Here is a 15338-nt window from a genome sequence, read left to right as displayed (position 1 = left end):
AAATTAGTTTTGTGGTAGGTAGAATGGCCGACATTTGATTGTTGATGTTGCTCTTATATACAATAGTTCTTCCCGGGCAGTATGTAATAAGACTTACGATTTCCCGGGGTAACAATATAAGAAATAACACATAAAAAATGTTGTTTTTTTTAAATACTGCATAGTTTCCAAAGAACGCGAAGCGACCATCTCTGTCGGTGCCATTTTTTTGCCGCCGACAGAGATGGCCTATTTCAATCATACTGAAATACATTTCATGTTCAATAAATTGAGTTCCATTTTGCTACTTACAGGCTACGGTCTTTCGATCCCATCAGTAGACACATGACCCATGACGCCCTTAGCGACTGTTCTCTCTGTGTGGTGTTTTGGGAAATGCATATTACATCTCTACATCTGATGTAGAAAAGATGCATCGTTAACACTCGTAAGCCTAAGTTCCATTGTTACTGGGAAACCAGGCCATGGTTAGTCTAACTCAAGCATTGGCTCGATTGGGCCTGTGTGTCTGCACTCGTTTGAGTGTTTATTATAAACACGCGTCTGGCAACAACTTCTCAGTCGGAACCTCGATAAGACCAGGACACAAACACAGGCAGCACTACAGATACGGCTGGTCTGTGATAGATTCCACAAATGGTAACAATCACAACCAATATGGTATTATACATTACATATTCTATGGCAGCTTTTATTTCAGCTACACAGAATTCAACTTACAACAGATATAGGTCTGATTCATGTGGGTCTGTATGAAGCACTTTGAAGATACTGACCGCCATCTAACATCAAACTCATGCTTAATTACAGACTACCCTTATTCACAGGTTTTTGTTACAAAAAAAACATCCATACATTGAGGAATTTTGGGCTTTCCAAGTAAAGCAGACACCCTGGTATGCAGTGTGTGAGACAGCCTTGTGTATGACACACACATACAGCTTGGAGTCTGCAGCCCAGATGAAAGCACTACACTAGGCCTAAACTAGACAGCAGACATGTAGGGATCTATGAAGGGCTCCAAGCAGAAGATGAAGTTTCGTTTATCTCCCCCATTCTCTCCGGTGTCATGACTTTTACCTCCGCCTCAATGTATCAGGACAGACTGTCCAGATTTCAGTCCCAACTCAAACCCCTGTACTAACTCAACCCAGCAGAGAGCAAGACATTGGTTAGCTAAACACTGATTGACCTCTCTGCTCCTCTGCCTCAGCATTAATCACCTACCTCCTCCAGTCCTGAATCCAGGGATGTCAAAGCCACCCACGCAGATCTCCCTCTCTCTATTATCACTCTTTCTATCCCTCTCACCATCATTCCCTATCACACAGACCAGTAACACTTTACAGTAAGTTATACTGTGTACTGTACCTCCCACACACCTCTATCAGGCTTACTGAAGCGAGCTAGGCAGCTACTACTCAGTCCGGCTTGGGAACGCAGGGTTAAGCTCTCCGCTCACTTTACTCTGTTAATATACTGGTGCGCGTGCGCTTCGGGGGAGTCAGATTTTTTGGAGCAGCACGCAACTTTTAGCAAAATTCACAATTTAAGCTAATTTGAAAGAAAAGCAAAAGCATATTTAAATAATAGCTACATGTAATTAAAAGTTTAGGTTTGTTTTACATGACCTAATTTTGTGTCTGCCAGTAGGCTGTAGGCTCCTCAGCTAGATAGCTGGCTGGCAATTTTTTTTTTTTTAATAATCAGCAAGCAAGCTAGTCTTTTAGCTTTCCACATATCCCTCGTGAAATAATCAGATTTATAATAATATGCCCTGGCAAATATTATTTTACTTGCCAGTGTAACCTACAAAGTTATCCCAGTTTGAGATGCAGCTGTAATGTAATAGCTCCCATCTCAACTAAAAATAGAATGGCATACTTTTTCTCAAGAAAACTAAAACTAAAAATAACACACGGCAAGCAGCGGTCTAAATAAAATACCTTTTCGGGGGGATTCCAATAATTTAATAAGGCTACAATTTTGTTTGGTTTATTGTTTGAACAGTCACTGAGATTATATTATCAATGCAAAATAGGGTACATAGCCTAAAGACCGATCATTTGTTCGTTTGACAGAGGGATCTTTTTGTCTCTGTAAAATTAATTAAGCGAGAAATGGTGGTGGAAACGCCTTTCTGCACAAATATTGATATAATAACCATCATATCAAAGTACTCTTGGAGTCACGTGGTGATATGGTGTGTGGGCCACTATGATTTGGGAAGCTATGCAGTTTATTAGGCTACAGATTAACTTCACAGGGTGGTGAAAGTGCACAGAGATTGTGTTGCTCTTGTTCAATAAATATTGAGGGTCTTATTCTGGTGACAGGATGATTGATGCTTGACTGCCATTTGACAAATAAAAATAATTATCATGTAGACTAGCCTACCTGCACAGCTTACGGCCACTGTTTCTGCGAGCTGCAGGCTAGAGCACACGTGCAAAGACCAGAGTAGATACATTTGGTATTTTATTGAAAATAGAAACACATTGAACTTTTTATTCGGTACATGACCGAAAAAGTACATTGTGTGCAGTACGTCATCATGCACTGACATTTATTCACAGCAAGTCCGTTTGGTGGAAACACTATCCTCTTTGTTACTAGAACAGTAGTTGCTTTGAAAACTGTATTTTTCCCGCAAATGCATTTTGAGCAACGGTCATATGTGACCCGTTACAGATAGCTGAGTATATGACGCACGTCACTACTTTACAGGAGAGACATTTGAACCAAAAACCTTTTTTCAACAAAATGCATTTTTGGGTGGGGGGCAAAATGCCTTCTTGAACATGTGAGCTTTCATGTGCCTTAATAACAAACTTGTATGTAATCAGTAAATGTAAATAAAATGTGAAATCACAAAGCTGTTAAGACACTGAGAAATTACAGAATCTTGCCAAGCCATAATTGGTTGAGATGAGGGGGTTGGGACATTCATGAGTCCATTCTGTCACTCAAGGCTTCTGTCAAATGGCACATCCTGCTCTATGCTACTACGGATATTTGAAAGATCCATTGTATTTACTAATATTTGAGTCATGGACTACATCCAAAGTATAGCTACAGCTTTCAATGCCAGTGTTGTCCTGAATACAGCTGCTGGTAGACACTTCTCTGTCTTCTGTGGCTAAAGCAGTCTGGAAGTGTTTCAGTCTGCCATGAATCATTATAATCCATAGACCGGTAAGAGTCTACAGTTAAAATGCCAAGATAACTACTTTGAGACAAAAACGTATGTAGCTTTCATTGCTAGCTATTGTTAGCTATATTGCTAGCTAGCTAGACAATGGCATACTGGTACCGTTGTAGCTTGCTTCATCCCGCAATGAGCCATTGTTTACAGATGGCCACTGTGGTCCGAATGCTAATCGATTAGCAAGCTAATCAAACACCATGTTACGTTATAGGGACACATGCTACGTTGGCTAGCCACGATGAAATGATAGCTATTGGATTATAGATTTCAAGGTTGTTTTTTGCATGCTCTACTAGCTGGTTAGCTAGATGAATACCATTTACATCTAGCCAGCTCGTAATTATGAAGCTAACCTTTGCTAAATCTAGCTAGTTATCTTGTGTCTGCATTGCCATTGTTGGGCTGGAAGCAGACGTGTACAGGGCATTTTAGTACAGCTGTAGCAGTCAACAGGCAATAGCAAGCTATAGGACTTTAATTCATGTTTTATCCAATTTTTCTGGAATTTGTCTTTCAGCATAAACCACCAGTACAAGATGATCAAGGATGAACAAGCAACAATTCTGCTATTTCTTTCTTTGTACTTGGAGTTTATTGCTTGGATGTTATTGAAGGAATGTTATTGCTGGTATGCAAGGTTTAAATGTCTTGTCTATTTGTTTCTGCTTTCCTCCTTCACAGCTTTAATTGTCTGGAGCCTGGTGTTGTTGTGGCCTTTCACTCAGATGTAACCAGGTTTCAGCTGCTGCACAATGTTGATGTCCTTCCTCCCAGAGATGTGAAAGCATACCCCGGACTGGACACAACTTGGCAAACATATTTTTAAAAAGATAAGGAATGCAATGAAAAGGCCATGGACATTACATGTCCTGCTCTAAAGGACAGGACAGAAATATGCTCTCAAGCTAGATCCTTTTGTTCATATCATAACCTGCAGCAAAGTTACTTAAAAGGATCTTATGATATAGGCCTAGATAGTTTTTATCTAAGCCTTTAGCTGTGTTCCAATACTCATACTAACATACTGTATACTAAATACTTAATGAGTATATACACTACTAGTTCATTTTAGTATTCTGTAAATGAACAGTATGCTTTCAGTTGAGCGTACTAACTCTTTGCATGTCTACCGGAAGTTGATGCTGTTGCTATGCAACCTCTTGCTTGCTAGTTAGCATAACAAATTACTAGTTAGACATTTTATAACTTTGGGTGTGTTCTTTTAAATTCAATCTGGAATGCCAGAGTGCGCTCGTAAATTCAGAGCATTGTCAGATTGTCCGTAAATTCAGAGCGTTTGGCTCTCGGAGTGTACACTGGACGCTCGGGCTGAGGAGTAGGGTTGATTTGAGCTTTCTGACCTTACAATGCAGTCAAGCATCCAAGCTAACGTTGGCTAGCTTGCTAGCTACTTCCAGACACATATGAGACCACTGACCATTTTACTCGCCCTAGCAGAGCTGGTTAGGCAGTTCTCTTGTTATCCAGAGCGTTGGTGGTTGTAACTGTGCTGCTGGCAACAAATTACACTTTTTTGCCGACGTTTACTGACACCGGCCATATTCAACGGGTGTTGAGCGCTCGTAAATTCATTATTCGCGCTCTCTGGTACACTCAGACGAGAGTGCGCTGAAATCGGAGTAGATAGCCAGAGCGAATTTACGGAAGCACCTGAATGTCCATTGAGAACGCACAACGACTATACCATTTAGCTAAGCTAAGAATGACAGGAAATAATCAAGTCAATAAACATTGGGTAGTTAGTTAGATAGCCTATAGTTAATATACTGGCAAGTTTGATGTATAAGTAGCCAACTAACGTTAGGTAGCTAGCTAACAACATACCGGTACATACTGCTGTAATGATACGCTATGTGGTTTGTAAGGACAGCATATCTAACAAATTGTCAGCCAATATAAAGACTAAGGTAACTTATTTGAAAAGTCATTACTTTATTACATTGCTCAACATTTTCTTTACATTTATCATTATTAGTTAAAGCAATGAATTTGTATCCGCTCTCGTACATCAGTTGCATATTTTCCGCCATTTTCTTAAAATCTAGAAACGATGCGGAGCCACGCCCATTTCCTGAAGAATTGCATTGTGGGGCCTAAAGTACGGAAATAGTGTCCTCTGCGTGTTTACTTCATATTTTGGCAAATTTAGTACGACATCCGGGAACTTTTGGCATACTAACTACATCCATACTATGACCAAAAAGCATACTATATACTCAATTCATCTCACAAATAGAACACTTGGTGCGGTTAGTATGAGTATCGAACACAGCTTTTGGTGTTTGTGTGTTTTACGTTTTTCGGAATTGCAGGCTACTACCTTTAGCACTTAAAATTAATAAAGTATTTTATTGTTGAAATATTAATTTTTTAAGCACTTAATCACTGCTTTAGCACATGGCCACATTCGCATGTGTTCCAATGTGGATTATTTAAGAGATGGGTGGGTCCAAGGCTTTAGAGGGTTTGAACAATACTAAATGGCCGTAAACAATGAACAGCACTGTAGCTAAAATGGCGCCGGAAGAAATGGCAGCAGTTTTACGGGCGCCCAACCAATTGTGCTATTATGTGGGGTTTTTTTGCGTTATTTGCAACTTATTTTGTACATAATATTTCTGCAACCGTATCTTACGCCAAAAAAGAGATTCTGGATATCAGGACAGCGATCACTCACCTCGGATTAGACGAAGATCTTTTCTACAACAAAGACGATGCACGAGACATTCTCCAAACACACCACAGGACCAACATCCCCGTTATTTACAAGAGGAAGCGACGCAGGTACAGGGTACAAAGAGCCGGATGCCTGATCAGGACCCGGAGAAGGCGACTGGGAAAGCTGCCGTTACCCTCAATACTACTCGCCAACGTGCAATCATTGGACAATAAATTAGACGAGGTACGATCACGAAGATCCTACCAACGGGACATCAAAAACTGTAATATCCTATGTTTCACGGAATCGTGGCTGAATGACGACATGGACATTCAGCTAGCGGGATATATGCTGCACCGGCAAGATAGAACAGCACATTCCGGTAAGACGGGGGGGGGGGCGGTCTATGCATATTTGTAAACAGCTGGTGCACGAAATCAAAGGAAGTCTCTAGATTTTGCTCGCCTGAAGTAGAGTATATTGTAATAAATTGCAGGCCACACTACTTGCCTAGAGAGTTCTCAGCTATACTTTACGTGGCTGTTTATTTACCACCACAGACAGATGCTGGCACTAAGACCGCACTCAGTCAGCTGTATAAGGAAATAAGCAAACAGGAAACCACTCACCCCGAGGCGGCGCTCCTAGTGGCCGGAGACTTTAATGCAGGGAAACTTAAATCAGTTCTACCAAATCTCTATCAACATGTTAAACGTGCAACCAGAAGGAAAGAAAATCTAGATCACCTGTACTCCCCACACAGACGTGTACAAAGCTCTCCCTCGCCCTCCACTTGGTAAATCCGACCACAACTCTATCCTCCTAATTCGTGCTTACAAGCAAAAATTAAAGCAGGAAGCACCAGTGACTCGGTCTATAAAAAAGTGGTCAGATGAAGCAGATGCTAAACTACAGGACTGTTTTGCTATCACAGATTGGAACATGTTCCGGGATTCTTCCGATTGCATTGAGGAGTACACCACATCATTCACTGGCTTTATCAATAAGAGCATCGAGGACGTCGTCCCCACAGTGACTGTACGTACATACTCCAACCAGAAGCCATGGATTACAGGCAACATTCGCACTGAGCTAAAGGGTAGAGCTGCCGCTTTCAAGGTACGGGACTCTAACCCGGAAGCTTACAATAAATCCTGCTATGCCCTGCGACGAACCATCAAATTTGTAAGTCGCTCTGAATAAGAGCGTCTGCTAAATGACTTAAATGTAAATGTAAATCAAACAGGCAAATCGCCAATACAGGGCTAAGATTGAATCATACTACACCGGCTCTGACGCTCGTCTTATGTGGCAGGGCTTGCAAACTATTACAGACTACAAAGGGATGCACAGCTGCGAGCTGCCCAGTGACACGAGCCTACCAGACGAGCTAAATCACTTCTATGCTCACGTCGAGGCAAGCAACACTGAGGCATGCATGAGAGCATCAGCTGTTCCGGATGACTGATCACGCTCTCCGTAGCCGACATGAGCAAGATCTTTAAACAGGTCAACATACACAAGGCTGCAGAAAAAAGGCTTCTCAACAGTTTTTACCCCCAAGCCATAAGACTCCTGAATAGGTAATCAAATGGCTATTTGCATTGTGTGCCCCCAAACCTTTTTACGCTGCTGCTACTCTCTGTTTATCATATATGCATAGTCACTTTAACTATACATTCATGTACATACTACCTCAATTGGCCCGACCAACCAGTGCTCCCACACATTGGCTAACCGGGCTATCTGCATTGAGTCCACCCACCCGCCAACCCCTCTTTTACGCTACTGCTACTCTCTGTTCATCATATATGCATAGTCACTTTAACCATATCTACATACTACCTCAATCAGCCTGACTAACCGGTGTCTGTATGTAGCCTCGCTACTTTTATAGCCTCGCTACTGTATAGAGCCTGTCTTTTTACTGTTGTTTTATTTCTTTCCTTACCTATTGTTCACCTAACACCTTTTTTGCACTATTGGTTAGAGCCTGTAAGTAAGCATTTCACTGTAAGGTCTACACTTGTTGTATTCGGCGCACGTGACAAATAAACTTTGATTTGTTCAATGGGAAAGGTTCTTTATTATACAACAATAGGCAATTTAATACTGTAAATGATTTGCCTAATAGGGTAACTTGGTGAGATAATGTTCAGAGAATCCATTTTGGAAATTTGGTGAAGGTATTCCTTTTCTCCATGTTCCCAATGATTCGATTAATGTAGAGCAAGTGTGAAAATCACAGCAAAATGTTTGAATGCCTTTTGCTCCTAAATGGGATTATACATTTAGGAACTTTTAAAGCAGCATTACTTCCCCATGTTTCCTCCAACTACATTGTATGAGACGGTAGGTCACATATGCTTGTGCTTCTCTGAATGCATATCTCCCTCCTCCATGTGCACAGTGTGGAGAGGGAGTAAGTGGCTCCCTTACACAACAGCTGACAGCAAAACAGGGACAGGCATTTACTTTTTCGTAGCAGGAATCAACATAACGCATCGGCTATTACTGTAATTGTTTTAGTACAATCTACAGGAACGTTGTCGCATAATCACAGAAAATTACAGACTTATGCAAAATGCTTTGGTGAGAGGAAGGCAATGTCGATATCAGTAATTTTCGGTTTATTGTCCCAGCTCTACATTTCTGACCTATTACCAGGTGCTACCACAGGACTCAAAAAAATGTCAGGACTCTAAAGCCATAAAGGCCTTAACCCTATTATTTTTCATTTGAGTAGTACACAGTGTATCCCATCCTTTTTTGGGACATTCAACTGTACAGTAAAATTCTGCAATAGAACAAAGAAAAAGTTCTGAAAAAACTAATGCCTTAAAGGGTTTTAAAGGCAGACAGGACAGGAGACATGATGGAGCAGCAGTGGCATCCTTAACAAAGAGCTCAGAGTGAAACTAAAAAGATCCAGCAGCTTCGGGACGGGCAGACAAGACTGTTTTCCTGCCTAGTTAATTGCAGGGTGCGGTGATGCCGGGGCTCCCAGCTTTGTTGGTGGTGACAGAGCCAACTGTGAAAACCTCTGCATGAGCAGGCATGTTCTCACCCCCGGCCGGGAACCAGAGAAAGGAGAGGGAGAGGAGACACCTCCTTGAGCCTGGGGTTAGACTGCAGTCGTTCCCTCCCTTTCCTTTCCTCCTCTCCACAGGTGCCAACAAGAGAGCTCACAAAAAAAAAGCCTCAGCCGCTCCGTCTTTCCATCCCTCCCCTCAAACTCTTTCCCTGCCTCTCACTCCCACTTGTTTTCCTTCCACTCTCCATTCTCACACCCTTCTATTTCTCTCGTTCTCTCCCTCCCACTTGTCCACCCCCTCTCGCTCTTTCCCATCTCTCGCAGTCTCTCCTCCCCTCTGTTTTTCTCCCATTACAAAATCGTCACATGCAAGCACAGCCAACCCCCTCTCCTTTTTCTGTGGAAAGTTATCTAGCTAATGAACAGCCAGACCTACTGATCAGTGGTCTGTCTGTTCCGTGGTTGTTCTCCTGACGTGGCTAGTTCTCCTGAGGGTCAGCATGCAGCCAACCAGCCATAGAGCCAGGCAGTACAGACCAGCCATGTCCCTCTGCTTCTCTCATCATCTCACACTAGGTGTTTACATTTCAGCCTGCCTGTTTCCTGGGAAAAACACCCCCTCTGTATTGTTATTCATTATTTCACCGGGTCAACTGGCGTTTAAGCTAATGTTGAACTGATATGGATTACTCTTGGAGACAATGATCATCGGGCTAATGTCTTGATGGGCTGTTGATACTGTTAAATAGAGTAATCCAGGAACAGATCTAGGTAAGTGTGTAAAAAATAAAATAAAAAATAAAAAAGGTGTATGAAGTGAGTGTATGTTTTAGCAGAGAGACCTCTGCTGCAGTGAGACGTCGTGGAGACCAGGGTGTGTTCACACCTATAACTACTGCCCCTATAGAGGATACCCTGCCGAGCTGACCCCTACCACACAACCCTAACCTCTGCCTAGTCAGATAGCCATGGTGACCCCTGGGGCAGGGAAGAATGGGTCTGCCTGGTGACTCTTGACTCTGTGGAACAAGATGACAACACTCATTTGCATTAAGACTGACTGTCTCCAGCAGGAGAGGTATGAGCCAGCAGAGGAAGGCTCTGCACTGATAAGGTAATCACTTTTTATTTACCGTAATTTCCGGACTATTAAGCGCACCTGAATATGAGCCACACCCACTGAATTAAAAAATATATATTATTTTGAACATAAATAAGCCGCAGGTGCCTACCGGTACATTGAAACAAATGAACTTTACACAGGCTTTAACGAAACACGGCTTGTAACAAAAAAGAAAAAATTAGCAGTAAGCTTTAGTTGTCTTTTTGCACTGAGTCAATTCCTCACGCTGCTGTTTCCAACGTCTTATCATCGACTCATTAAGACCAAGCTCCCGTGCAGCAGCTCTATTTCCTTTTCCAACAGCCAGATCAATCGCCTTCAACTTGAAAGCTGCATCATATGCATTTCTCCGTGTCTTTGCCATGATGAGGGTGACAAAATGACTACCGTAATCAGAATGATGAGAAGTTTGAGAGCGCTCGATTTAATCTAAACCGTAAACAAAAACCTTGTTTGACCTTAACCCGTTCGGCAATTTCATTGGTCTAATGAAAGCTTCATGCCGGCAAAAAACTGAGCACGTCACAGAATGTGTTTTTTTTTGAAAAAAAAAATTGAAAGCGGGAAAAATCCATATATTAGCCGCGTCATTGTTTAAGCCGCGAGGTTCAAAGCCTGGGGAAAAAGTTGCGGCTTATAGTCCGGAATTTACGGTAGTTTGTCATTTTTCTTTTCAGAGGTAATCCCTTTCTTATCAAGGTGAACAAGAACAGGGATCACAGGTGTGTGTGTGTTTGAAACAGGTTACAAAATGGAGCCTCACATTGATATTGTCAAACACACACACACATTTAATTTCAGTATACCTTGGGCATCTGCTAAAGTGAGAGGTGAAAGGTCACTTATTCTGAAAAGATGGCGCTGGAGGGAATAGCAGTTGTTTTACAGGCTCCTGACCAATTGTGCTATTTTTTTTTATTTGATCCTAACTTTTTTTGTACATAATGTTTCTGCCATGATTTCCTATGACTGAAAAGAGCGTCTGGATATCAGAACAGCGATCACTAACCTCGATGTAGATGAGGATTTCTACTTCAATGACACTGAGGCGAATTACATACTGCACATTCCGAACCATGCCCAAATCGGTCTTCTCATTTCTACCAGCATGTCACCTGTGCAACTGGAGGCAAAAAACTAAAACTCTACATCACTTTAATTCCACACACAGAGACGCAAACAAAGCTCTCCCTCCATTTGACAAATCTGACCATAACTCTATCCTTCCGATTCCTGCTTAGAAGCAAAAACTCAAACAGGAAGTACCAGTGACATGCTCAATATGGAAGTGGGTCAATGAAGTGGCTGCTCATCTAAAGGACTGGTTTGCTAACACAGACTGGAATAGGTTCCAGGATTCATCTGATGGCATTGAGGAATTGACCATATAAGTGCATCTACGATGTCGTCCCCACAGTGACCGGACGTACATATCACCACCAGAAGCAATGTATTACAGGCAACATCCACACTGAGCTAAAGGCTAGAGCTGCTAATTTCAAGGAGCGGGACACTAATCCGGACATTTCTAAGAAATTTGGCTCCGCCCTCAGATGAACCATCAAACAGGCAAAGCGTCAGAACTAAGATTGAATCCTAGTACAACAGCTCTGACGCTCGTAGGATGTGGCAGGGCTTGCAAACTATCACGGATTACAAAGGGAAACCCAGCCGCAAGTTACCCAGTGACGCGAGCCTACCAGGCAAGCTAAATGCCTTCTATACTCGTTTCGAGGATAGCTAAACTGAACCATGCATGAGAGCTCCAGCTATTCCGGGCGACTGTCTGATCATGCTCTCCGTAGCCAATTTGAGTAAGACCTTAAAACAGGTTAACATTCACAAGGCAGCAGGGCCAGACGGACTACCAGGACGCATACTCGGAGCACGTGCTGACCAGCTGGCAAGTGTCTTGACTGATATTTTCAACCTCTCCCTGACCCAGTCTGTAATACCTACATGTTTCAAGCAGACCACCATAGTCCTTGTGCCCAAGAATGCCCAGGTAACCTGTCCTAATATTTATATATTTCTTAATTCCATTATTTTACTTTGAGATGTGTGTATTGTTGTGAATTGTTAGATACTACTGCACTGTTGGAGCTAGGAACACAAGCATTACTCTACAACCGCAATAACATTTGCTAAATATGTGTATGTGACCAATATAATTTGATTTGAAACGACTATCGCTCCGTAGCACTCACATCTGTAGCCATGAAATGCTTTGATGGCTCAAATGCTGGTCATGGCTCACATCAACCCCATCATCCCAGACACCCTGGACCCACTCCAATTTGCATACTGCCCCCAACAGATTCACATATGACGCAATCCTTATTGCACTCCACACCTCCCTTACCCACTTGGACAAAAGGAACACCTACGTGACAATGCATTTCATTGACTACAGCTCAGAGTTCAACACCATACTGCCTTCTAAGCTCATCACTAACCTAAGAACACTGGGACTAAACACCTCCCTCTAACTAGATCCTGGACTTCCTTACGGGCCGCCCCCAGGTAATGAGGGTAAGCAACTACACACGGGGGCCCCTCAGGGGTGCATGCCTAGTCCCTTCCTGTACTCCCTGTTCACCCACGACTGCTTGGTCATGCACGACTCCAACACCACCATTAAGTGTGGGCTCCCGAGGGGCGCAGCGTTCTAAGGCACTGCATCTCAGTGCTAGAGGCATCACTATAGACCCTGGTTTGATTCCAGGCTGTATCACAACCGGCTGTGATTGGGAGTCCCATAGGGCAGCGCACAATTGGCCCAGACTCCAGCCCCCCAAGTTAGCGACTGTTCTCTCAGCTACCGCATGGCAACTGGTACCGGAGCGCCATGTCTGGGACCAAAATGCTCCTGAACAGCTTTTACCCCCAAGCCATAAGACTGAACAGATAATCAAATGGCTACCCTGACTATTTGCATTGACCCATTTTTTATTTGCACCAGCTCTAAGCACACTCACTGGACTCTACCCACACAGTCACATATACTACACTGACACGCCAACGCACACACACATAGGCTACCTACGGTCGCTCACACACACACGCATATGGATGCCACACAAAAACACACATACTTTCACACACGGTGCTGCTACTGTGTTTATTATCTATCCTGATTGCCAAGTCACTTTTACCTCTACCTACAAATTACCTCAATTACCTCGTACCCCTGCACATTGACTCGGTACCGGTACCCCTTGTACATAGTGTCATTATTGCTATTTTATTGTGTTACCATTTCCTTTATTTCTACGCTAATTTCTTACTTTGCATTGTTGGGAAAGAGATGGTAAGTAAGCATTTTACAGTAAAGTCTACAATTGTAGTATTTGGCGCATGTGACAAATAAAATATGATTTATCCCTGTGCGTGGGGTGAGGATTAGAAACACTACAGCCATTGTGGTTTAACCGGCTGGGGCTCAGAACGAAACCAAAGACAACTTCACTGCTGTTGCACAATACACTAGAGGTGGTCTGTGATCACGTTGCACAAGGAGATACTTCACTAATGAATGGGGAAACGTTCCATTGAGTTTACTAGGGCCAGGTGCTCGTTTATATTATTATTATTATTATTATTATTATTATTATTATTATTATTATTATTATTATTATATAGGTCTAGCACAACACACTGACTAATTCTAGCAATGAGATTATCCTACCAGCCTACATGAAAAATGTGAGTGTTCACTGCAAGCACAGACAGGTAGGCTACGGCTCACGCAAAATATTTGAGGCTACACGTCGAATGAGGTTCGACTTGTTTGAACAATGCCGCATTCAAAACAATTGGGAACTCTGAAAAATATGAGGTCTAATCATGACTTCGGTTATCTTCAGGTCGGACCTCTAGAAAGGGGCCGAGTTGGAATTCCGAGTTGGATGATCAAGTTCCCAGTTGTTTTGAACGCACTGAAGTCGTAAGTGGGAGATTTCCGAGTTCCCAGTTGTTTTGAACGCGGCATAAGTGGTGGCATTATAGGTTCTTAGCTGACAGCGTCAAACAAAGACACAAAAACAGTGTACTCAGTCAAACTGGCCGCACAGTGCTCAAAAGGGGGCACTTGTTCAGCACAGTGAGCCAAAACTATTGTTGTTGGGATTTACACTCAAATTACACAGATTTTCCACAACCCATTTAAGCCCATCACTTGAGATGAACCAAAGTTATCTGAAGTGAGGCTTGCACTGACTGAACCTGGTGTTTTGTTTTTTAAAGGGACTGGGGACATTTGTGTGTTTTCTGTATAATAAAAAAGCTTACTTGAGAAAGTACTTCTGTCCAGTTGACGTGTAGGCCATCTCCCATCCAGGAGGCAGGGGCAACTCTTCGGCAACATCGAAAGACTGGTGCCGGATATGCGAGTGATGTACTGGGCTTGGAGTTGGATTGGCTCCCAATCCAAGCTGTAAGGACGCGGGCGAGGAATGTGACCGTACGTGTTGTACGGTGAGCCTGGGAGGGTGGCTGCCCGAATCAGTGCTCGACTGTCGGGAGTGAGATCCAGAATCTGGCTCCTTGAAAAAGGACTCGGGTAACATTTTTTTCCTCCATGAACTGGGTTTCGGGTTCATAACCGAATTAAAAAGCGCCTCAAGATCCGTATCAGAGTCCTGAGCGACATGGATAACTTGTTGTCCTGGCATTGGCTGCAGTGGGTTGCTCATTTTGGCTAAGTGGAAAAGTTACAACGCAATATAGAAAATATAAAACGAAAACGTTTCGAGGCGAAGAGAGATTTCAAACCTTGAGTTCTCTTGAAACGTTCATAAACCCTCCTCTGTGTGGATAAAAATAGTTATCACCTTGCTGCCGTCAAACTCGCGTTAAAACAATTCTGAAAGAGTTAGATAAAAACACAAACGTATCCCTACATTAGAAAAGTAATAAGAAATGTACTTTCTCTTTGCCTCGGCCAGTTCGATAGCTCTTGTTGGTGCTGCCCGAACTTCACTCCCGTCCCAAAGTTTAACTCAACTTTTTTACGACGCCTGTGTCAGCAGTCGGTCATGAATTATTCATGAGCTCCGGCGCGAGAGGGGTTTAATACAGTTTCGTGATTACAAAACAATCTCTCAAATGACTGAAACTATTGATGGCGGGTGTAACAATTATAAAAATGTTTAAATAGTTACTACTGAACGCCACAAAGTTGCGGAATAGAGTTGTTGAGAGTTTGTTTTGGCAATAAATCACGGCTGCTTCATTCTGTTACATTTGGAGATAATTTGGGGATGGTCTATAGGCCTAGAGACTATGAACTAAA

The 15338-nt window shown here is 42.7% G+C and overlaps 1 protein-coding gene across 3 annotated transcripts in view; it reads right to left on the bottom strand.

The window, feature by feature from the left end:
* Positions 1 to 15065, bottom strand: part of LOC115192171 (WW domain-containing transcription regulator protein 1) — an 83512-nt gene extending 68447 nt beyond the window's left edge. For 2 of the 3 annotated variants that reach the window (XM_029750370.1, XM_029750371.1), the window contains exon 1: positions 14336 to 15065. In XM_029750370.1, coding sequence (XP_029606230.1) covers positions 14336 to 14739 — 404 coding nt within the window. In that variant the 5' untranslated portion in view covers positions 14740 to 15065. The remainder of the gene's footprint in view (positions 1 to 14335) is intronic. The other variant, XM_029750372.1, reaches the window with a different exon arrangement.
* Positions 15066 to 15338: the final 273 nt, after the last annotated feature.

The sequence above is a fragment of the Salmo trutta genome, chromosome 4, assembly GCF_901001165.1.
Source record: "Salmo trutta chromosome 4, fSalTru1.1, whole genome shotgun sequence".
Classification (NCBI taxonomy): domain Eukaryota; kingdom Metazoa; phylum Chordata; class Actinopteri; order Salmoniformes; family Salmonidae; genus Salmo; species Salmo trutta.
The sequence above is the reverse complement of the archived record's forward strand: the minus strand, read 5'-3'. Positions and strand labels throughout refer to the sequence as shown.